The 22743-nt window shown below is 45.1% G+C and overlaps 2 protein-coding genes across 2 annotated transcripts in view; one reads left to right on the forward strand and one right to left on the reverse strand.

Annotated features, from left to right (window-relative positions):
- The window catches only part of UBXN6 (UBX domain protein 6), a 1665022-nt gene that overhangs the window by 651221 nt on the left and 991058 nt on the right, over nucleotides 1-22743 (forward strand). The gene's annotated exons all lie outside the window — the stretch shown is intronic.
- Nucleotides 18649-22743, reverse strand: part of LOC122788309 (RAF proto-oncogene serine/threonine-protein kinase-like) — a 78766-nt gene continuing 74671 nt past the window's right edge. The window contains exon 3 of the mRNA XM_044055400.1: nucleotides 18649-20435. Coding sequence (XP_043911335.1) covers nucleotides 19180-20435 — 1256 coding nt within the window. The 3' untranslated portion in view covers nucleotides 18649-19179. The remainder of the gene's footprint in view (nucleotides 20436-22743) is intronic.

Below are 22743 nucleotides of genomic sequence, written 5' to 3' on the forward strand. Positions count from 1 at the left end.
ACCTAGGGCATCTACCCTTTATTATCTATGGGGAGTATTTGCTGGTAACTAAAAATGGTTGTTTGCTTTTCTTTGGTATTGTTTACTAGCAATTTGAATTGCCTACCTATTTGGGGGCACCTGACATCTGGGGCAAGAAAACCTGAAGAAAATGGCGTATGCTGCATCTTATATACCCCTGTCGCACTGACGTCAGGGAGGAGGAGACAGCAACCGATGCCGGACCAAGACTTTGGAACTCTGGCCGACTGCGGGACCGCCTGACGGCAGGATAACCCAAGTGTAATGACTGCAGCAGTGTCAACACTCGAACATCTACATTTATGGTAGGTACAAGACTGTACTTTCTGTATAAATGTGTAACTTAGCATTTAGTAGCATAAGAATAATAGCTTGTGTTTGCTGAACATAGTATCTGATGATGTAATTTTCATTCAGTCCTCAACTGCTGGTCTTGGATCCAACTCGGACTCTTCCTCCAGATCCAACTCTCAAGCTCTTTCCTTTACCCACAATGCACTGCCAGTCTAGCATACCCCATGTCTCATTTGCCACCATACCTCTGCAGAAGTGGATCCACTATCTGTCGAGTTATCAGGTATATTTAGCTACAAATAGTGAGTTTCTCAGTTTAGTTTTCACCGGGACTATCCCTTAAGCTTCTTCATCTGTTCTGCCTTAATTTGAGAGGGTTTTACTAATCAGGGTCTTCCTTTCCCTTCTACCGAGCCTCTGGTGCTTTTTCAGGTAACATCGGTACCCCTGCTTTCCTTCTCATGCCTTTTTCCCTTTCTACCCCTTACAGGGTACTTCTTCCTACTGTTGTTGTTAATTTTCTTTGTTAAATAATAATAATATATTCCGCCTTTCTTTTTTGAAGTTACTTCTTGTTTGATTAAGGTCCTTGGTCTTCATTATTGTGGCAGGCAAGCCAACTGGATTAGAAAATGCATTTGCTGTGGGCACAAAATCCTTAATTCAGATGCCCGCAAGGAATGTGTCTTGCTTGAGCATTACTTATTTGGATTCTGAATGTTCCATCTCTGCTGGCTTCAATGCCAGGGCACTTGCTGACAGAAGGAACAAATTAGTTTTGAAGGGCCTACTTCCTTCTTCCAACTGGGGCTAAACCCCCCCATCCATGAAATCAGGCAAAGGAAAGCCTGATTTGGTTTCCAAAGACAAGAATACAAGAAAAAGATCTCCAGACCCATCAACATCTCTGGTTCCATTCTTACAGCCACAATCCAAACTTTCAAAGAAATTGGATTTAACCCCCATGGATCCTACTTCTTCAAAAGCAAAATCTCCTTGGATCCAGACCCCTTGTTACTCACCAGCTCCAATACCAACTCAACTTAATTTCCCTTTTTTACAGGAGTCTCCATATTAGCACTGCAGAACACTGTCTACTACCTCTTCACTTAGGCCATCCAGGAGCTTGTCTGGGGCCGAAGTGGATAGAGTGATGAAGAAATTCCTCGGAGCTCAGATCCAGATGGGGGAAATTCCATCCCAGTCTCCCATCAGATCCGTAAGCCTGCCCATTACCAGTCCTCCTTTAATTACTCCTTCTCTAATCCAGTCTGTGGTTTCACAGACTTCAAATCCAAGTTCCCTGGGAGTGCACTCGCTGGATCCGAAGACAGGTTGGTCTCCGACTCCAGTCACTCCCCTGAGCTGTCTCGCTCCAAATCTTTTGAAGCAGGAGAACTCTGAGCTAGAGTGTCAGTGTCAGATCCAGGGGACTATCAGAGCCATCCTTGGCCTTTGGAGTTTTGGTGCTGGACAACTTGGGTCAAACTCCATCCTCGGGTGGAGGGCCTCAAGGGACTTGGGGGTTGGCAGATTCTGGCTCTGGTACCATTAGCTTTAGTTTCCGCTAGGCTGTCTGCTTTTGAGACAGTGAAGGAGGTCTTTTCTTTACCAAGAGAGAGGACATCCCTACCTTCTTAGATCACATATCTTTACCACCATCAGGTCTTTGCGCTAAGCCACGTTCTTCAATTCCACTGGGACAGTCAAACCATTCAGCTCTCCATTCAGTCCCTCAGGACTTTCCTGTCGCTTCTGATACCTCACCAGACCATCCCACTGATGAGGTCTGTTGGAAAAGGAAACGTAAAAAGAGACACTTAGATTCCCGTCAGGAATCTCTCACTCTCACTGAGAACACTGACTTTGATGAAGGGGAAGGGTCTACCACCAGCTCAGCAAATTCTGCGCCAGGAATCCTCACAGCGGGGCCTGGAAAGTGGATGCCCTATCTTTTCAGTGGGTAAATCTCTCAATCTATGCCTTTCCCCCTGTGCCCCTTCTCTCAAGAGCATTACTCAAGGTAAGACAGGACAGACCAAGGACATTTCTGATTGCCCCAGGCTGGCCACGGCAGCACTGGTACCCACTCCTGCGCAGCCTGTCACCGGTGCCACCCTGGCACCTATACTATAACCCAACCCTGCTCCCTCAGCAGGAGGAACAGATTTTGAATCCACAACTGCAAACCCTCAGTCTTGCAGCATGGCTTATTCCTTAATTTTTTCCCCAGCAACCCTAAGCAAGCAGGTGCTGGTTGTCATTCTTGAAGCCAGAAGACCCAGTACAAGAAAATCCTATGCTGATAAGTGGAAAAGGTTCTGCTCCTGGATTCAGTCTAAAGGAGAGGACACAAGTCTGCCTTCCCTGCCTCTAATCCTGGATTACTTAGCAGATCTACTTCACAAAGGCCTGCCCTCTTCCATTACGATACATGCCTCCACCATTTCAGCTCATTACAACACTGAGCCACCTCTCTTCTCGCACCCTCTTATCAAACAGTTCCAGAGAGGGGCAAACAACTTAAGGCCACCAAGAAGAGCACCCTCACCTGCTTGGGGCCTTAATTTTATACTGGAAAAGCTCACACTCCCCCCCCCCCCTTTGAACCTGCTGCGTCAGCTGAGTTAAAATTCCTTTCTTGGAAAACAGCCTTTCTTCTGGCCATCACTTCAGCTAGAAGAGTGTCTGAGTTACAAGCACTTATGGCTGTGGAACCCTTCATTATTTTCCATGTTGACAGGGTTTCCCTCAGGACTAACCCTTCCTTTATGCCTAAAGTGGTGTCCAGTGTGGCTCTCGACCAATCCATCCATTTGCCAGCCTTCTTCCCTAATCCTCAAAATAAAGGAGAAAGGATCCTGGACTCCTTGGAAGTGCACAGGCAGCTCAGTTTCTACCTTCATAAGACTAAGCCCTTCAGAAAATCTGACCATTTACTAGTCAGCTTTGCAACAGGGGCAGAGGGCAAGGCCATTTCAAAACAAAATTTAAAAATGGATAGCACACTGCATCCATTTCTGCTACAAGCACCATGGGAAACCAACCCCTCAGGGGGTCAGAACAAATTCCACTAGGGCAACATCTACCTCTACAGCATTTCTCAGGGGAGTCCTTACCAGGGACATCCTGGAAGCTGCTACCTGAGGTTCTGTAAACACCTTCACCAAACATTACCACCTGCCTGTCTTCCAAATCCAGGGCAGGTTTTGCAGTAGCAGTCCTGCAAGGCATACTATCCAGGCATAACTTCTTGACTGCCTCCACCCTTCTTCAGCTTTGGGAATCCACCCAAATGTGATGACTGCAACAGTGAAACATGAAGAACATAGTACAGTTGTTTACGCTTACCATAAATGTAGATGTTCAAGACTATTCACTGTTGCAGTCCTGGTTTCCCTCCCTCCAGCCCCCTGTTTCTTCTCTCTCTCTCTCTCTCTCTCTCTATGGCTATTACTCACCCCCTTTCAGGGGTATTGGTATTTACTTTTTACTGGTGGTGTTTTCCACACCATAATGTAGCTCCCTATTTGGGGGCTACTGACATTTGGAGCAAGAGAAACTGATGCAATGACATCAACTGCCTGTTTATATACCCCTGAAGACCTGATGTCAGTACTGGAGTGACAGCATCTGACACAGAAATACTAAGTCTCTGGTATTTGGGCCGACTGAGGGCTACCTATAGGCAGATAACCCAAGTGTGATGACTGCAACAGTGAATACATTCAAACATCTACATTTATAGTACGTGTACACAACTGTACTTTTCTGGGATTCCTTCTCAGACAATCCGTACCAGCACTTCTGAAAGGTTGCTCAACTCTTGCCATCCGGAGGCAGTCAGAGGGCATCCGTCTCTGTACCAAAATACCTGGGCATCCATCACGAAAGATTCCTGGCTGCAGAGAATTATACCCAGAGGTTATATCTTACCATTTTCCCAAATTCCCATGCAAGAATGAAAAGAATCCATGATGTTCCACCCAATCAGAGAGAGAAGTAGCAACATTAGAAATAGAAACGCTGCTCAAAAAACGAGTCTTCCAGAAGGTACCCTGACACCAGATAGGATCCGGTACCTACTGAAGATTCTTCTTAGTGCCAAAGAAGACAGTTGACTTGAGACCCATCTTGGATCTCCACAAACTAATCCAATGCATGAAATATTCAAGGTTCCAGATGGTCACAGTTCAGTCTGCGTTACTCCTACTCTGAAAGGCTGATTGGGTAAGCTCTATAGATCTTCACATTGCGTATTATCCCATCTAAATGAGCAGGTGCTCCAGAAGATTTTGGCCTCAGCACAGCCCCCAACGTGCTCACCAAATCCATGGTGGTGGCAGCAGCTCATCTGAGACTGCTGGGATTCACAGTGTTTCCATATCTAGACAACTGGCTCCTAACTGCCCCAACCAGACATATACTTCTACAGGCAAGGGACTACTTGCTCCAGTTGTGTCATAACCTATGCATCACAGTGAGTTACAGAAAATTGCATCTCACACCTATGCAGAGACTGGAGTTCATAGGTGCTTGTCTAGACACGATTTATTAGATAACCTGTCTTCCTCCAACACAAATTCAGTCAGATCACAAGTCAAGAAAGTGATTTTCGACCCTTCTCTTCCAGCTTGACTAATCTTATAAAGCCCTGGGGATCCATGGTAGCGGCTGACACTCTAGATGTCCTTCCATATCACTGTTGCAGTACTCCTTACAATAAGGATCTCCTGCCTAGGAGAACCCAACCTCCAGCCACTATACCAAAGCTTTTAGGTTGGAATGGGTACACCATATGTCACATGTATGCTCCTCGTGCACTGTATAAGGCATAAAGGTGACATCCGGATGTACCATCCCCAGAACGTTTGCCACCAGTTCAAATGCCATCTTCGACTGTCGGTCTGAACATCTGTTTGTCTGCTGGTTACCAAATTATTTTCAGGTAAGTGCCCTGTTGGGGTTTTTTGATTTTCTTATCTTTGTTTTGCATTGTTTTGGTTGTTGGTTTCATGTCATCCAGTAAGAGAAATTGCCAATGTGGGAGAAAAGATTATTACAAGCAGTGTTTGTTTTGCTTAGGTGCTTCCCACGACCATATGTCTTGTGCGATTTGCCAAGCTTTTGTCCGTAAGACATTGTGCAGTCGGCTTTCTTCCCTAGCGATTTAGTTAGAAAAACAGTGATCTAAACTGTTGGCAAAGGACAGTATGGAAGAATCTTCCCTGCTTAGCTGTCTGTGAAGAAAAAGACCAAGAAAGCTCGGTCAGATTCTTTGTCTGTTCCACCTCCACTGGACGTATCTCTTGAGGTTGGTGAAAGTCTGGAAGATCATCTGATTTCCTTGTTAGATTCCTCTGCTGCAACCACTTTGATGACCAGCATAGGTCTGACTTCACACACGTCCATGGAGGCCCTGCAGACATCCACCTCGGGTGTACAGGGGGAACTGCGGCTGATAATTGCCAAAGACCCTAGGGTGTTTGTCATATATTAATGAGGGAAGAGGTTCCGACTACAATAGCAGAATATCATCAATGGTCGGAGCCTTCTAAGTTGTTTAAGGCTGATATTCCTCTCAAAAATAAACAGAAAACCAAGCACGTTTCTCCTGCCCCTAAAGATCTGCAGAGTGAATGGCAAAACTTCACTCAAGGCCTGTTTAATGCCCTTATGGCTCTAAAGCCTCCACAGAGGGTTTCAGTTCCTGCTGCTGTTTGATTTTGTACCCCTCTTAAGAGGCCTAGGGAGCAGGATTTATCCTCCTCTTCTGATGATGATGATGATGCAGATTCTGATGGAGGGTCTCTGATTACAGTTCTGAGGAAGAAGAGTCCATCAGTCCTGACTCTCCTTTTCAGGAAATTTCTTTTGGTGACACTATTTCCAGAGTGATGGAGTTTTTCAAATGGGACTGTGCTCAGTTGTCTGATGTTCAGATGGGCTTCTGCACATGGAATTTCCTAGGCCCTCTGCTGTTCCTCTTGTTCTTGCTGCCTTGTCGGATGCATTTTCTACTGCTCTCAAGCTCCTGATTCCCAACCCACTGCTCCCAAAAAAACTGATAGGTTTTATAAAGTGCCTGATGACTGCAGGTTTCTTTATTAGTGCCCCTTGGCTGACCCTTCTGTGGTATCGGTAACCTTTGATAAGCCCTCCAAATTGATGCCTTCTACAAAGTTGCTTCCCTCTGACAAGGACATCAGAACCATGGAGAGGCTGGCTAAGAAAGTATATTCTTCTGCTACGTAGGCCTTTAGAGCTATGAACTAAACACATAATGACCAGATATGTTTTGGCTGTCCTCTTTCAGACCTGTCAGACTATTTCAGAGCTTCCTGATTCTGAGGGGAAGACCTTTGCTTTTTCCTTGCTAGGGACATCTTCCCAGGTTGCTTGCCATTTCATTAAATGCAGCTGGTACTTCATATAAGGCTGCTGCTTTTGGATCTGTTTTGAAGAGCTATTCCTGGCACAGTCTTCAACCTTTACCTATAGGAAATTCACCCCGGGGATCACTTCTGTGGCTCTGCTCGATAGTGGCACAGAAAAATAATTTTCTTGGGTGGCGAAAGCCAGGGTACCTTTTGGCTAGGCTTATATAGGCCCTAGGGGCCAGTAGCCTACTACCTACCTATGAACCTGATTATATCAAGGCTACAGAGATGGATGCTCCTCAAGATAATTTATTTGGTGCTGCTGCTGCAGATTTGTTTAATTCCCTACAAAAAAGGATAAGGCTTTTACAGGATTTGAAGCATATCTTTGTTTTACCTGTTCCCAAATTGTAAAGGAAATACCCTAACAAGCCTGCCTTTGTTCATAGATAGTCTCGCCCTCCACCAAAGGTAAAAAGGGTGGTAGAAGGGCTCCATCTGCTACCCAAAATCCTCTTACTCAGAAACCTCCTTTTCCTGACAAACCAAGTGCTGACTGACTCTTTGCCCTGTTTCTCGGTGATGTTGCTTTTTCTGTGTGTCTTTCCCTGTCCCTTCCTATTAGGTTAATGGTCATCCAAGACCCCTAGGTTCTTTCCATAAAATGCTGGGAGTATTTTATGGTTTGGAAATCTCTTTCCACCTTTTTGGGCATTCCTAAACTTCCTCAGGAACAGCTGTCCTTTTTTCCAGAGGTGCTTCATGGCCTTTTGGCTAAAGGAACAATTCAAGAAGTTGCAACTCTTCAGAGGGAAAAGGGGATTAATCCAGAAAAGTTTAGTCCCTAGTAAAATGGGCAGCTGAAACTCATTCTGGATATTTCTCAGCTAAACTCCTTTTTGAGTGTCCCTTCCTTTCGGATGGTATCCCTTCGGACTTTGTTTTCTCTTCTCTTTAAACTGTATTTGCTTTAATACTGCTGCACAGTCAAGTGTACTAGCTTGCACTGCACTTGAATTGTTTTAATGCTGTTTTAGCTGCTTCTGGAGGAAAAAAAAACAATTCTAAGCTGGTTTCCTGTAACTAGTCTAGTCCAGATACAGATTTGCTGTATCCAGGACTGTTGGTAAGCTTCTGAGCTCCCCAAGCCTTTCTGTGTTGGAGGGAAGCCTTCTAGCTTATCAGTGAGAGTGTTAAGCACTAGGTAGCCTATCTACCACAACAGGAGTGGTTTCTGGCCCTGAAATTGCAGTTTATTGGCGGTTTGGGCAGTTTTTCCATCTCTCTCAACTTTCTGGTTTAAAAGCCTGCGTTTGCACTTGTTTCTCACCTTTTCTGTAACTAGTCTATTCCCGATACTGATTTGCTGTATCCAGGATTGTTTGTAAGCTTCTGAGCCTCCCAAGCCTTTGTGTGTTGGAGGGAAGCCGTCTAACTTGTCATTGAGAGTGGTAAGCACTAGGCAGCCTATCTACTACAAGAGAAGTGATTTCTATTCTTATTTGAACTGTTTTTTTTTAATTCTTATATTGTTGCACTTTAATTTTTTTTCATCTGTTTAATTGTAAAGGGCTACACACAAGTGCGATATTCTTTTCCTGCTTTAAAAGTGTTTTTTTTTTACTTGTATCTGCTCTAACTTTTGAAAAAAAAAACAAACAAAAAAAATCCTCTCTCTGTATTCGTTTCCCACTTTTCTAGAGCTAGTAGAGTCCGGTTTTCAGATATTGCTGAATTCTGGGCTGTTTGTAAGTTTCTGTGTTGCCTAGACCTTTTTGAGATAGAGGGAAGATTCTCTGTTCATCAGTGAGAGTGGTGAGCTTTGAAACAGCCTATTTGTCACCTGGAGGAGTGGTTTCAGCTCAAAATCTGTAGTTTTATTGGCCGTTTTGGGCTATTTCAATTCCTTTTATCTTTCTGTTTAAAAACCTATGTTTGCATGGTTTTGCGCACCGTGCAGCGGCATTTAACTGAGATTAAACTATTCCCAGTGCCAGAAAGTCAGCTCTTCAGATTTTCCCTTAGAACTAGCCAGTCTTCTAGTTTTAGCGCTCAAAACTGTTCCTGTTCCCTTAAAACTAGCCAGTCTTCTAGTTTTAGCACTCATAACTGTTTCTGTTCCCTTAAAACTAGCCAGTCTTCTAGTTTTAGCACTCATAACTGTTCCTGGTGCTCCGCACTTGTCCAACTCTCGCTGCAAGCACTAAATAATCTACAAATTACTGCAGCACTCAACTTTCCTCACTAATCAATAGGAAATCAGCTCCCAGCACTTAAATTAATAAGCACTAACCAGGCATGTCCAAGGGTCAGCTCCTGGTGTTTTCTCCTGTCCACCTGATGTATCTGGGCATCTTGGGGCAATGAAGCAATTGCCTCATGTACACTGACAACCCTCTCCTCCTACCATCCAACACTACAACCTGTGAGAGATGCACTTATATAGCCAAACTGGAAGCCAAGCTCTCTCAATCCAAGACTGGACTAGACAGGAGGAGAAGGTTAGTATCACACTGCACTCAATGCATAGTCCAGCAAAACCTGCACCTCCCAAACCCACACATAGTAATACAAAACACACACCTACATTCATGGAGGTTATCAATAAAAATCTGCCCAAACAACAGAGACCTGCAAAGCTAAAACACAAGCAACCACCACCCCCCAACACTACACGAATGACACATAGCCCACAAAATCAGTGTGCCACTCATCCTCCACCTATAAGGCAAAACAACGTACCCAGCACACTAGTCATTGGTGACTCTATAGTCAGGTACACTGACGTCCCCCTCACCAGGCTGAACAAGGAGAAAGTCACTGTCAGCTGCCTGTCGGGTGCCAGGATTCACCATATAACGCACGCACTCAGGTCACTCCACAACAAGTGCAAGTATGACTCCATCATTGTCCATGTTGGAGTGAATGACCTGAGACGTACCTCCCTGGACTACATGAAAAGAGACATGGAGGAGCTCTCTGACCATGTGGCCTAGGCAGGTATGACACTAGCCCTGAGTAGCATCCTGCCATCGCCCAGAATGATGCCACAGTACAAGGACAAAATGATTGACTTCAACAATTGGTTAAGATTCTGGTGTCATTCCAAGGGGATCCAGTATCTGCCTGGGACGACATGATCGACAGGCCATAATGCTTTGCCAGAGATGGCCTGCACCTGTCACCGCTGGGATTCCAGATACTGGCTAAGGCTCTTGCTGTCCCTATAGTTCCTTTTTTAGGCAAGGCTCAAACGTCAAACGCACCACTATAGTAGACATAAACAACCGAAATCTTAGGGTAATGCTACTCAATGCTAGAAGTCTAAACCTCAAAATGCACACACTCGAGACTCTCCTTAAGATGGAGAACATCAACCTCTGTGCAGTGACAGAGACCTGGATTAAGGCTCCAGAGAGCACCCCTGCATTACCAGGCTACAATTCTTACCACACCTTTCGGCCTTCCAACCCGGACCGAAATGCTAAAGGAGGAGGCGTGTTCATATTCATAAAGGATATCCACACCTCCAGGCTGATTGCTCAACATAATGCCTCCGAAATTATCCAAGTACAATTAACACTAGGCAAGTCTGCAATTCAGGTTGTAGAGTGTTACAGATCCCCAGGCCCAGGATGCCCACTCCATGTTTCTTGATGTACTGGATAATATTAAGATACAGCCCAATACCCTAATTTTGGGACATTTCAACTATCCCTCCATCAACTGAGAAAACTACTCGTGTACTAGCTCATTTGCCCATTTTCTGGAATTCATCAATTCCAATCCCTGGACCAGCTTGTCCATACCCCTACCAAGGGTAGCAACATCCTGGACCTGGTCATTAACAGTATGGGTAATAGATGCTCTACTCCAGAGGTCAACTCCTCGCTGGTCAGGTCCGACCACAAGCTAATCACCTTAGACATCCATATCCGCCCCCCCCCCCTCCCCATTAAGGAAACCACAGTAAAAAACTTCTCCAATGCCAACTTCAGGCTTCTTAGGTCAGAAGTGGCAAACTTCATTACACCCACACAAATGGAAAGTAGTGGGACGACTGCTGAGTCGTATACAAATGCACTGTATAAGCACATACACGAGTGCATGGACCATGCCATCCCCAACAGAACCAAGACGCTATCTTCCAGAAAAAGAAGCCAATGTGGTTGTCCCCTGCCATAAACAAGCTCTACAACAGAAGGAAGAAACTGTTGCAGAAAAAAGTAAAATCCCATGACTGCAGGAACTCCCTGGTCAGCCTTAGCAAGAAGTAGAGATCCCTCATAAAATCCTCCAAAGATAGTTACAAAAATAAAATTGCCTTGGATTCTAAAGACAACCACAAAGCTTTCTACAACTATGCCAAGAATCTCAATGGCAACACTCAGATCTGCTCTAAACTACAGCACAATGGCACTACATTTACCGAACTAACTGATATTGCCAACATCCTGGCAGATAGGTTCAGTGCAAACTTTACCCCTCCCCACCCCAGAGGGCCCATCCCAGATGATTGTAAACCCCCTGAAATCACGGCCACACAGGTGAAGACTGCACTCTCCAAAGCCAAGAACACAGCATCTATGGGACCGGACAACATCCCAGGCTGCGTTCTGCATGAACTTCAGAATGAACTGGCACACCACCTAAGTACCATGTTCAACCATAGCATCACTTCAGGCTTTGTGCCTAAGGGTGGCACACAGTGAGAATTATTCCACTCCACAAAGGGGGTGCCACCACTGACCCTAGGAACTACCGCTCATTAGCCTGATGAGCCTGGTCTGCAAGGCCATGGAATGCATCATCATAGAGCTTATAAATAAAGACATAGATTAACCTCCAAACTCTGGACCCCACTCAGTTTGGGTTTGTAAAGGGTAGATCGTGCCTCCTAAACCTGATTGACGTCATTCGAAGCATTCACTAGAGCCGTAGACGAGGGTAAGGTAGTGCACACTGCCTATCTTGACCTCGCCAAGGTTTTTGACACCATCCTCCACTCTGATATTATAGATAAACTCGGTGAACTAGTCATAAATCCCTGTGTCACAAAATGGGTGGCCAACTGGCTCACTGACAGAACCCACACAGTGAAAGTAGCCGACTCCAAATCTGACTTCAGACCAGTGACAAGCGGAGTACCACAGGGTTCGGGCCTGGGTCTTCTCCTGTACGGTATCTACTTCTCTGAAGTCCAGTCAGATGCAGCTGGTCTCTGGCTAATGAAATTTGCAGATGACTGCAATCTAGGAGCCATAATTGATTTACCTAAGGATGTGGGCATTCTACAAAGAGGCCTCACTGAGACTGATACTTGGTGTAAAAGTCATGACCTAAACCTCACTGCCAAGAAGTGCATTGTCATCCCCTTTGGGAAAATACCGTACCCATGAACTACCACATAGGCGTTGCCTACTAAACACCGAATGTGTGATGAGATCTTGGGACACAGGTGGATAGTAGTCTCTCCTTTGATAATCACTTCACCAAAGTAGTCAGGAAATCCTTCTGCGTGGCACACCTCATCACAAAGGGGTTCTCCTCCAGAAAAAGAGAGGTCATTGTTCCTCTCTACTTATCCCTTCTTAGACTGTGAAGGTGGATGAGTTTAAATACTTGGAGTCAACAGTTCAGAGTAATGGTTAGTGTGGAAGAGAGGTGAAGAAGAGAGTACAGGCAGGATGGAGTGGGTGGAGAAGAGTGTCGGGAGTGATTTGTGACAGACGAGTACCAGTAAGAGTGAAAGGGAAGGTCTACAAGAGAGTAGTGAGACCAGCTATGTTATATGGGTTGGAGACAGTGGCATTGACAAAAAAGCAGGAGTCAGAGCTGGACGTGGCAGAGTTAAAGATGTTAAGATTAGCACTGGGTGCGACGAGGGTGGACAGGATTAGAAATAAGTATATTAGAGGGTCAGCCCAGGTTGGAAGGTTTGGAGACAAAGCCAGAGAGGCAAGATTACATTGGTTTGGACATGTGTTGAGGAGGGATGCAGAGTATATTGGGAAAAAGATGCAAAGGATGAAGCTGCCAGGTAACAGGAAAAGAGGAAGGCCTAATAAGGTTCATGGATGTGGTGAGAGAGGACATGCAGATGGTTGGTGTGACAGAGCAAGATGCAGAGGAGGGGAAGAAATGGAAACGGTTGATCCACTATGGCGACCCCTAACGGGAGCAGCCGAAAGAAGAAGACCCATCACAGAGTACAATGCCACATTTGGTATGTACCTCGCAAGACATCTGCAATAGCTGGAAAGGCCACAGAAATACCTCACTAAGAGGATTACTGGCCTCAAACAGATGCCATATGCCAACCATCTGAAAAAACTCCAGCTCTACTCCGTCGCATATAATGTACTCTAAGGTGACCTCTGCCTAACATACAAAGCCATGTCTAACCCAGACCTGATGGACATGCTACACTTAAAGAAATCCCAATCTCTCTGAGCCACACTCTCCGGGGACCTAAACCCTGTCACCACAATAAAAAGAACATGCTGGAGGGGTAGATTCCTGTCCCAGAGACTTCCCCTGCTCTGGAATAGGCTGCCCATTCATGTCAAGCAAAGCTCCTCATTAGCCCTCTTTAAGAGAAATATTGACAGTTGGATGGGTAATAGGAAATTCACCCCAGGAATCACTGCTGTGGCTCTGCTCGACAGGGGCACAGGAGAATAATTTTCTTGGGAACTCGTTTGGCTAGGCTTGTATAGGCCCTAGGGCCGATAGCCTAGTACTTACCTATGAACTTCTTCAGGCTTTTCTAGTTTCCCTGGAGCTCAAGGATGCTTGTCTACACATTCCCATTCATCCCTTTTTCAGGAAGTCTACACATTCCCATTCATCCCCTTTTCAGGAAGTCTACACATTCCCATTCATCCCCTTTTCAGGAAGTTTTTATGTTTCTCTGTTGCTTCCAGGAATTTTTCAGTTCTCTGCTTTGCCCTTTTGCCTCTCTACTGCCCCAAGGTCTTCAACAAATGCTTCCCTCCTGTGTTTGCTTTCTGCAGGTTGAGAGGGATACAGGAATTTCCTTACCTGGACATCCTGCTTAGTCAGGCCTCTAAGGATTCTGTATGAGACGGAGTAGAGGGACAGGGATTTTAGCCTGTCTGTGTAGGATAGATGTTTGAGGCGCTGGATTCTCCTGTTTGAGGAGTTTGATGTCAACATTCTCATCCTTTAGATTTTCTAGCCCATCTTCTTCCATGCCTCAAGCTGGAGCTTCAGTGGTGGATTCACCAGCTGTCCTTCAACCCAAGGCTTCCTTTCCGACCTCCAGTCCCCTCTCAGGAACTCATCACAGATGCCTTGGATGCGGGATGGGGTGGCCTCCTTCATTCATCTGAAAGTGCAGGGCCTTTGGTCTTTTTGCCAAAAAGACCACATCAGTGTCAAAGAGATGAGAGTTTTTCTGGCTCTTCAAGCTTTTTATTCTCTTTTCCTTCCAGGGCCCTTCAAGATTTTCACAGACAATACCACAGTGATGTGGTATATCAACAAGCTAGGGGGACAAGGTCTTCTCTCCTGTGCAGATTAGCTGTTCAGGTTTGGGATCTAGCTATCCAGTATCAGGTGACCTTTCAGGCAGTTTACATTCCCTCAGATCAGAAGATAGTGGCAGATTCTCTGAGCAGTTCCATAAGACAATCCCATGTGTGGATGCTTCACAGGGATGTGTTTCTGGACATTTTCCACCAGTGGGGTACTCTTCAAGTAGATCTATTTGCCTCCCCTCTGAACAGACAACTTCCTCTATTCTGCACCCGAGTCTCATGTTCTCTGGCCTGAAAGGTGGACGCCCTCTCTTATTCTTGGAAGGGGGTGTTTTTTTATATCTTCCCTCCCCTTCTTCTCATTCAGAAGGTCCTGTTCAAGATAAAACAGGATGCTTCCAAAATCTACCTTTTGGCCCAGACAGCATTGATTCCCCTAGTCTTCTGCATTTAGCCAAGGGCAGTCATCACAAGTTGCCTCACAGGGTGGACCTACTCACACATCCATCCCCACCTGTCCACTCTTCAACTGACATTGTGGGTGATAGGGTTTTGATCCCCTTCAGACACCTTTTTTTCTGAGGACGTTCTTTGGGTATTACAGGAGGCCAGGAAACCCACTTAGTTGTCCACTTACTGTGGATGTTCTTTGGTTCTCTCTTTTGTGTGAAATGCACAATGCTGGGTTGGCATATTCTTCTGTTAAGGCCCACCTGTCAGCTATTTCTGCTTGTCTACGTTTGACTGCCCCTTTGGCCTCTAGATTTGAGGCCAAACAGTTTCTTAAAGGCGTCCTTCACATTAGACCTCCCAAGAAGGCTGTCCCTCCTTCTTGTATCTTAATTTTGTTTTAGAAGAATTGACTTAGGCTCCTTTTGAGCCTGCTGCTTCAGCTTCCTTACAGCATTGTTCTCTGAAGACTGTTCTTTTTGTCCTTACTTCTGCCAGATAGGTGTCTTAGCTGCAAGTCCTTTTGGCTGTTCCTCCTTTTTTGTTTTTTTTTTCATAAGGACAAGGTGTCCCTTCGTCCAAATCTATCTTTTATGCCCAAGGTGGTTAATGAGTTGTCTCTGAATCAGTCTATTCATTTACCCACTTTTTTCCATTCTCCGCAATCTGCCGGTTTGAAGGTTTTGCATAACATAGACTTAAACTGACAGTTCAGATATTATTTGGATGAGACTGAAGCTTTTCATAAATCCAACAGCTTTTTGTTTCTTTTCATCCTAGGCCTTTAGGTTTGGTCGTTTCCAAGCAAACTATTTCTTCTTGGATATCTAAAGCCATATATTTTTGCTATTGTCTTCATGGGAAGAGCCTTCCTTCTTCTGTTAAGGCTCATTCTACCAGGGATGTGCCCTCTTCTGTTGCTTTTTTTAAGGGTTTGAATACTAATCCTATTCAGCTACCTGGACTTCTGTGCATACTTTTGCTAAGCACTATAAGTTGGATGTGATTTCTAGGGCCAGAGCTAGTTTTGCCAGGACCATTCTCCATGGCTTTCTCGAGGGCTCTGCTGGCCTTTCATCCTCCCAGTTTTCTTTCTGAGATATTATACTCTCTCTTTTGTAAAGAATATTGTAGCAGTAATACGGAAGGACATAGAACAGTTGTGTAAAATCTTACTGTAACTGTCGATGTCCTTCTCTTCACTGCTGAAGAATTCACTCCCTCCCTCTTCTCCCTGGTCCTTTTTCCTTAAGGACGTGCCTATTACCTGAGAATATCCTTAGGTTGTTGTTCTTGCTGGGCCTTTTCACTTCTAAGGATGATATGCCAGGACATCACCTTTATACCCTAAACCATGCGCGGGCAGCATACAGTGCACCTATTACAACCTAAAGCTTTTGGTATAATGGCTGGACATCAGGCTGCCCTAGGCAGGGGTCCCTATTGTAAAGAATACTGTAACAGTAAAGATTAGAACATCTGCTGTTATGGTAAAATTTACTTTCCTCTAGCCAAGTTTCCCATGCAGATTCTACAGTGGACTCTATCAGTACAGTGTCTGTTCTTCAGCAGCCTTTATTCACCCCAGTCAAGATCACACAATCTTGCAAAAAATGCCTTCTTTGGTGGCTTCACTCAGACATAGTTTGCCAAGGCCATCTTTTTATTCTTCCCCTGCCCTATGCTGACCAGGACACTTCCCATGGGGGTGGGGTCACTACTTGGCAAGGATAGTCCAAGGTACATGACCCTCAGAAGAGGCCAAGGCACATATCGATGTCCTGGAAATGAGAGAAGGTCTGCTTGTATTGCATGCCTTTCAAGATGCTGTCCCTTTTGGGACAGTTGCTATTCAGACGGACAATATGTATGTAGCCTAGTACATCACCAAACAGGGAGGAACCAGATCTTGCCTACTATGTAGAGAAGCAATGAGAGTGTGGCAATGGGCAGTCTCATACAGCCACTTTCTTATAGCAACACAAATACTGAGGAAAGTCATTGTGATTACACACAAATTAAGCAGGACCCTTCTGATGCCTTATGAGTGGTCTCTCATTGTCAAAGTGAAGGAGAGAATTTTCCATTGATGGGGCCAATCATGCTGTGACGTTTTCACCTCTACCCTCAGTAACAGGTGCTGCAATTTCTTTGCCCTGGTCCCTCCAATGGGAGAGTCGCCGAGAGATGCTGTCATCCACAATTTGCCCTCTGGTCTACTCTGTGCTTACCCAGCATTGGCTCTCTTCCCAAAATTTCTACAGAAACCATAATGATTGAAGAACACAGTTATCCACATTGCACCTTTTTGGCCTACCCAGATTTGGTTTCCTTTCCTGCGGCCTCATCTCCTACATTTGCCCTAGATACTGGACGCCATTCCAGATCTCCTATTTCACCCGAAAAGGATAACTCACCCGGACATAGCAGGCCTCAAGCTGATCACATGGTTTCTCCATTTCCACTGATTATTAGACAGCCCAGGCTTTCCTTCCCAGTCCGTCATATTTTATTATCTTTTCGAAAAGCTTTTACTAGGAAAATTTAATTGGAAGAGAGATTTGGAGCCTTTTTCTGCCCCTGTACCAGCCATGTTTAAGTTTTCAGCTTTTACTGCTAAGGTGCTGTTGGCTGCCAAGTCAGACTTCCATCTGAGTGAAAATAATTCTTTCTTAACTTCTACTAAATTATGCACAGCCTTTCTCAAAGGAACCTTCTTGCGTAGGCCAGCAGTAAAGGGTCCTACTCCACCTTTGGACTTAACTATCCTGCTTCAACATTTGACCCAAGGCCCGTTTGAACCTTCAGCCAAGACAAAAGTTACGATGTCCTTCAAGAATGCAACTGCAGTCCTGACATATGGGTTGTCCTGCCTCAGGCAGCCCTTCAGTCGGTCAGATTCCAAAGTCTGGGTCCGGCGTCGGCCGATGTCGCCTCCTCCCCGACATCAGAGTGGCTGGAGTATAAAGGCATCAGCCGACGCCATCTTCTTCAGTCTTTCTTGCCGCGCGGTGCCCGAAGCAGAAGCAGTTCGCAAGTGCTGGTCGGTCAGCTCCTGTGTTTTCAGTTACCGAAGTCATCTAAAAGCTAAGTACCCCGTTGGGGAACATTTTTTCTTGCCTCAGCCGATGTCAGAACAAATTGAGAAAGTTAATAATTGTTTGTCTTGTGGTAAACAAATACCTCATAAGGACTTTCATTCTTACTGCCTCCCTTGCCTGGGCCCAGACCACGACGTCTCGGCCTGTGCTTGCTTTAATAAGCGCACTTTCAGGCACCGGGCAGAATTTGCCGAAGACTTTTTTGGCGAATCTTACGCTTACAACATGTCGTCGGAACAACTGACAGCACAAACTACCAAAAAACTAAAGGACCGGGACCGACATCCTCAGCCCGCGTCTTCCACTGATATAACGCCTAAGCCCTCCGCGAGTGCTTCGGTCTTTTCGGAAGCTGTAATTCAACCGCTCCAGGCCGACGACACTGCGTTAACTCATCCCTCGGTCTCGGAGGCTACTCCGGTGCCGGTTGTTGATTTTCCTCCGGAAACCGAAGTTCTGGATCTACCCGACACCATTCCAGTGAACAAAGTTACCCCTGCACGTGGGGCAGCTAGGCCTCCTGTATCCATAAACTGTGAAAAACGAACACAGCACTCGTAACCACTGTAAAGTCAAAAAGAAGTGCTTGGACACGCTGTTAAATGTTCCACGAAGGTTTATTACAAAATTTAAAAGGATCCACGCTGCACCTAGTTGCCAAGATGCCAGACCATTTTTTTACTGTTTTCCACTTTTTATTGCAGAGAGGAGGATAACTTAACACTTACTTTTACATCAAAACAAAGCAATTAGATCAATCAGGGGCTTAAAGGCAGTTATCACTTCTGGCAAATTTACATAAGCAGCATCACTGTACTAAAATGTTAAGTTTTAAATGTTGGTTATATATAATAGTCAGTGTGTGCTAGTTAATTAGAAAAGTAATAAGTTACTATTACTAGTTACTTTTCATTGAAAGTAATATATTACTATTACTTTTTACTTTTCTAAAAAAAAATTACCAGTTACTAACTAAAGCAACGTGTTACCTTTACATAAGTATAGCTTATCAGTTATAATACTGAGATTTACTCACACAAGTAAGCACATGCATACATTATTAAAGTTGTATACACAATGTTACAATGATGAATAGCATTTGACAAGTTGAAAAACTCCAGCAGACTAGTCTTTTAGTCTTTATAGCTGGGCAGCACAGTGGTGCAGTGGTTAGTGTCATCACCTCAGAGTAAGAGGTTCTCCAGTTTGATTTTCAGCTGGGATGCTCTCTGTGCAGAGTCTGTACGTCTTCCTTGCATTTGCGTGGGATTCCTCTGGGTGCTCCCGTTTCTTCCCACATTCCCAAGACATGCTGCAGGTGGACTTTACATTCTAAATTAGCACTAGGTGTGCGTGTGCCTTCTGAAAATGGTTAGGTGCCAAGCTGGCAACTCAATACCGTAAAACTCTACTGCCACTTGTTCTGCATACTCATGGTCTGCTGTGATGACCCCTTAATACCGCTACTTCATTTCTGAAAGCTTGGAACTGCTCTGGTGTAGGATTTGCCACTTTTAAAATCTTCACAGCTACATCTCCATGCCATTTGCCTTTGAATACTGTCCCAAATGAACCAGACCCTATTCTCGTCAGCAGTACAACTTCACTAGCTTCGATTTCCCAATAGTAACTTGAATCTCTCTGACTACGAGGTCTAATCTTATTTTTTTCTTGTGAACCAGGTACAGCAGCCTTCTCCCTCTGAGATGGGACTGGCATTTTAGGCTGAGATAGGCTAGTTGGACTCAAGTTTGGGGGACTGCCAGATGTACCTGATTCGCTGTGACTTCTTATTGCATCCTCTATAGCTCTGTTATCAACAGGCATTATTGTGCTGACTATATGGACATTGGGTGTAGAAGTAGACCTCTGCCTTTGTGAAAGTGATCCTTCTGTAGTTGGAGCAGCTGTGCTGAAGTTAAAAACATGAGGTGTAGAATACCTATGTTGAGCACTGGAAGGAGGTCGGGATAATGACTCACGCATTCGTCTTGTTGGCTGAGGCGGCCCCCCACTCTCACCAATGTTGCAACTGGGAAATAATAAGAGCTGCCTGATATTGCTCCAATCCACACACATTGTGGGAACCTTGGTACTACAGTTGTCATGGAACTTATAGCCACATGTCTGGCAACGGAAGCCATTTAGCAGGAACTTCTGACAGATGTCACAGAAAGCCCATTTCAAAAACGTCTTCCGAACAAAATTGTGTGTTGTAAGGGGAACATGATCCAGGAATTCTACCAGCAACTCCTCACCAATCAATGAGGTAGCATCAGTAGTCCAGTCAACACGAATCTTTTTGCTTCTCTGCTCAGGAATAAGTTTAAAAACTGCACAGCATTCTGGCTGCAAGCCTCGGACATTCAGTGCTTTCATTAAACAGTCATGCAAGGACATGCCATTTCGCACAATTACCACAGTGCGCTGCTGGTTAGGCAAATGAACACGAATCATGTTGCTGGTTTTGGCAGCATCTGAGAGTTTGCCATCATCAGATGACCGACGGCGTGGAAACTGCTGAGAACTACCACACACTGGGCTTTCAAAGACAGAATCTTTCAATCCAAAACCATTACTGAAGGACTTCCATGCTCCTGCAAGTGCTCCATCGACAAAGTGAAATTCAGAGATCTCTGGACTCCTTAAAGACAATGTTTTAACTGCTGCTCCACTGCATCCAGAGACTGTCCATTCTTTGTCCACTCAATTTGTCTATCCAATTTCTACCCAAAAAACAGGCAGATACAACTACTAAACACGCCCGTCCAGCTCTCCCTGCCTGCGGGAGAAATGACAAAGAAGCCCCGCCAACTGCCTTACAGTCTTGGAGGAACAATTCACCAGTGAAAGTTTGAAAAGTTCATCTCCGCCATAACTAGAAGAAAAAGTTGTCGCCCAGTGACCTCATCATAAATGAAAGTTGTAAGTGAGAGAAAGGGTGAAGGAAAGCCAGGTCAAAATGTTTTCAGCGTGGCCTCGAATCCACTGTACAAAATGTATATATATATATATATATATATATATTTTTTTTTTTACTCAAACGCGTTTTCCCTTTGTAAAAGGAACTCTGTCGATCGTACATGCCACACAGTGCATCCTTCCCCTCCCGACTGCACGATAGCAACTTTCTCTCCCCAACCTAAATGACAAGAAGTAGTTGTTTTTGCTGACGACTCCTACAGCCTCCTGTATCCATGTCAATCAAGGCCTTTGCAAGTGCTAAGGCCGCCAGCCAGGCCAAGGCCCATCCCAAGCCTGCTTCTCAGGCTCCTTCTTCTGACAAACAAATCATGTCTCTGGCTGCAGATCTTATTTCTCTTATTAGGGGGTCTCAGCCTCACCCAGACAGAGGTTCTCAGCCGCCTGCATAAAAAAGGCCTAGAACTGAGCAGGCTGACAACCTCTCTTCAGATGAAGCCTCTGGGGATTCAGAGCATTCAGATACCCAAGAAGAATCCTTCCAGGCCTATGAGGACTCTGATGCTGAGGAATCTATTCCCTCTGCCTCCCCTCCAGAGGATTTTTCATTCGGTGAAGTCCTCCACTCCATGAGGGAGCATTTTAAGTGGCAGGGTCAGGAATTTTCTGCCTCCAGGAAAAGGCTACGTACCTTCCTTAAGTTACCCCAGCACAGACCTTTAGCTATCCCTCCAGTTTTGGATGTCCTGAATGATGTTTTCTCCGACTCCAGTGCTTCCCCCTGATTCTCTCCCTCCTGCTCCTGTCAAGCCAGACAGATATTACAGGGTCCCTGACACTCACAAGCATCTCTTTAAGGCCCACTCTGTGGATCTAGAAACTATTTCACAGGGCCCCAAAGGAGTGGCTACCTCCTCAGCCAGGAACCCACTGCCAGCTGACAGGGAAGCAAGGTCCCTGGAGAGATGGGGTAAAAAAGTCTATACCTCTACCACCCTTGCCATGAGGTCTCTTAACTGCCTTTTTCATATGTTTCAGTACCAGGATTATTTACTGGATGATTTGCAGAAAAAGATAGCCTCTCCTGAGCCTATAGATAGAAAGGCATTGCAGGATTTGGTTCATAATACACAGCAGGTTAGTAATCATTTTCTACAGTGTGGTTATGATGCATTGGAGGCTTCATGTAGGGCAGCTATGACAGGGGCTGTTATCCGTAGACATGCTTGGTTGAAGGATCAGCCGCTGCCAGATCATGTTAAAGTTAAACTCCTGGATGCACCTCTGGATAAACAGAAGCTTTTTGGAGCTAATGCTCAGGATGTGTTGAAATCTATTGAAGAGAAGGCAAAATCAGTTCAAACAGTAAAGGATTTCCTCCAGGTTCAGCCCCCAAGGTTCAGCCGGAATTGGCCTTCAAAGAATTGGTCCTTTCCAGACTCTGACAAGTCTCAAAGGGGAAAGAACAGGCGTGCACGAGGTAGAGAGCAATACAGAGGCTCCTACAGGGGACGCCAATGGCAACCACAAAATCAAAGAAATGGCACAGGTAGTACACCTGCACCACAGGGACAATCACAATGACTTACCTTTCACTCCGCCTACCATGGCTCAAAGAGAAGCACCTATAGGCGGAAAAGTATCTCTGTTCTCAAAAAACTGGCACATTATAACAAAGGACAATTGGATTCTGGACATAATAGACAGAGGTTACAGGTTCCACTTCCATACCTTACCAACAGGACAAGGCATGCCAAACCTGCCACAAAATCAAAGGGCAGAGGCACTCATAGAAGTCTCAAAGCTATTACAAATAAAAGCAATAGAGAAGGTTCCTCCTCAGGAACAAGCCAGGGATTTTATTCAAGACTGTTCCTTGTTCCAAGAAAAGAAAAACAATGGAGGCCTATATTGGACATGTCCGTTCTAAATACTTTTCTCATGGTGCCAAAATTCAAGATGCTGATGTTACAGCAACTTCTTCCCATGCTGGGCAAGGGGTCTTGGCTGGTTACTCTGGACCTCAAATAGGCATACCTGCATGTCCCTATCAGACACAGTTGCAGAAGATAC

This window comes from Protopterus annectens, chromosome 13.part0 (assembly GCF_019279795.1).
Source record: "Protopterus annectens isolate FY-2018-M chromosome 13.part0, PAN1.0, whole genome shotgun sequence".
In the NCBI taxonomy this organism is placed as follows: domain Eukaryota; kingdom Metazoa; phylum Chordata; order Ceratodontiformes; family Protopteridae; genus Protopterus; species Protopterus annectens.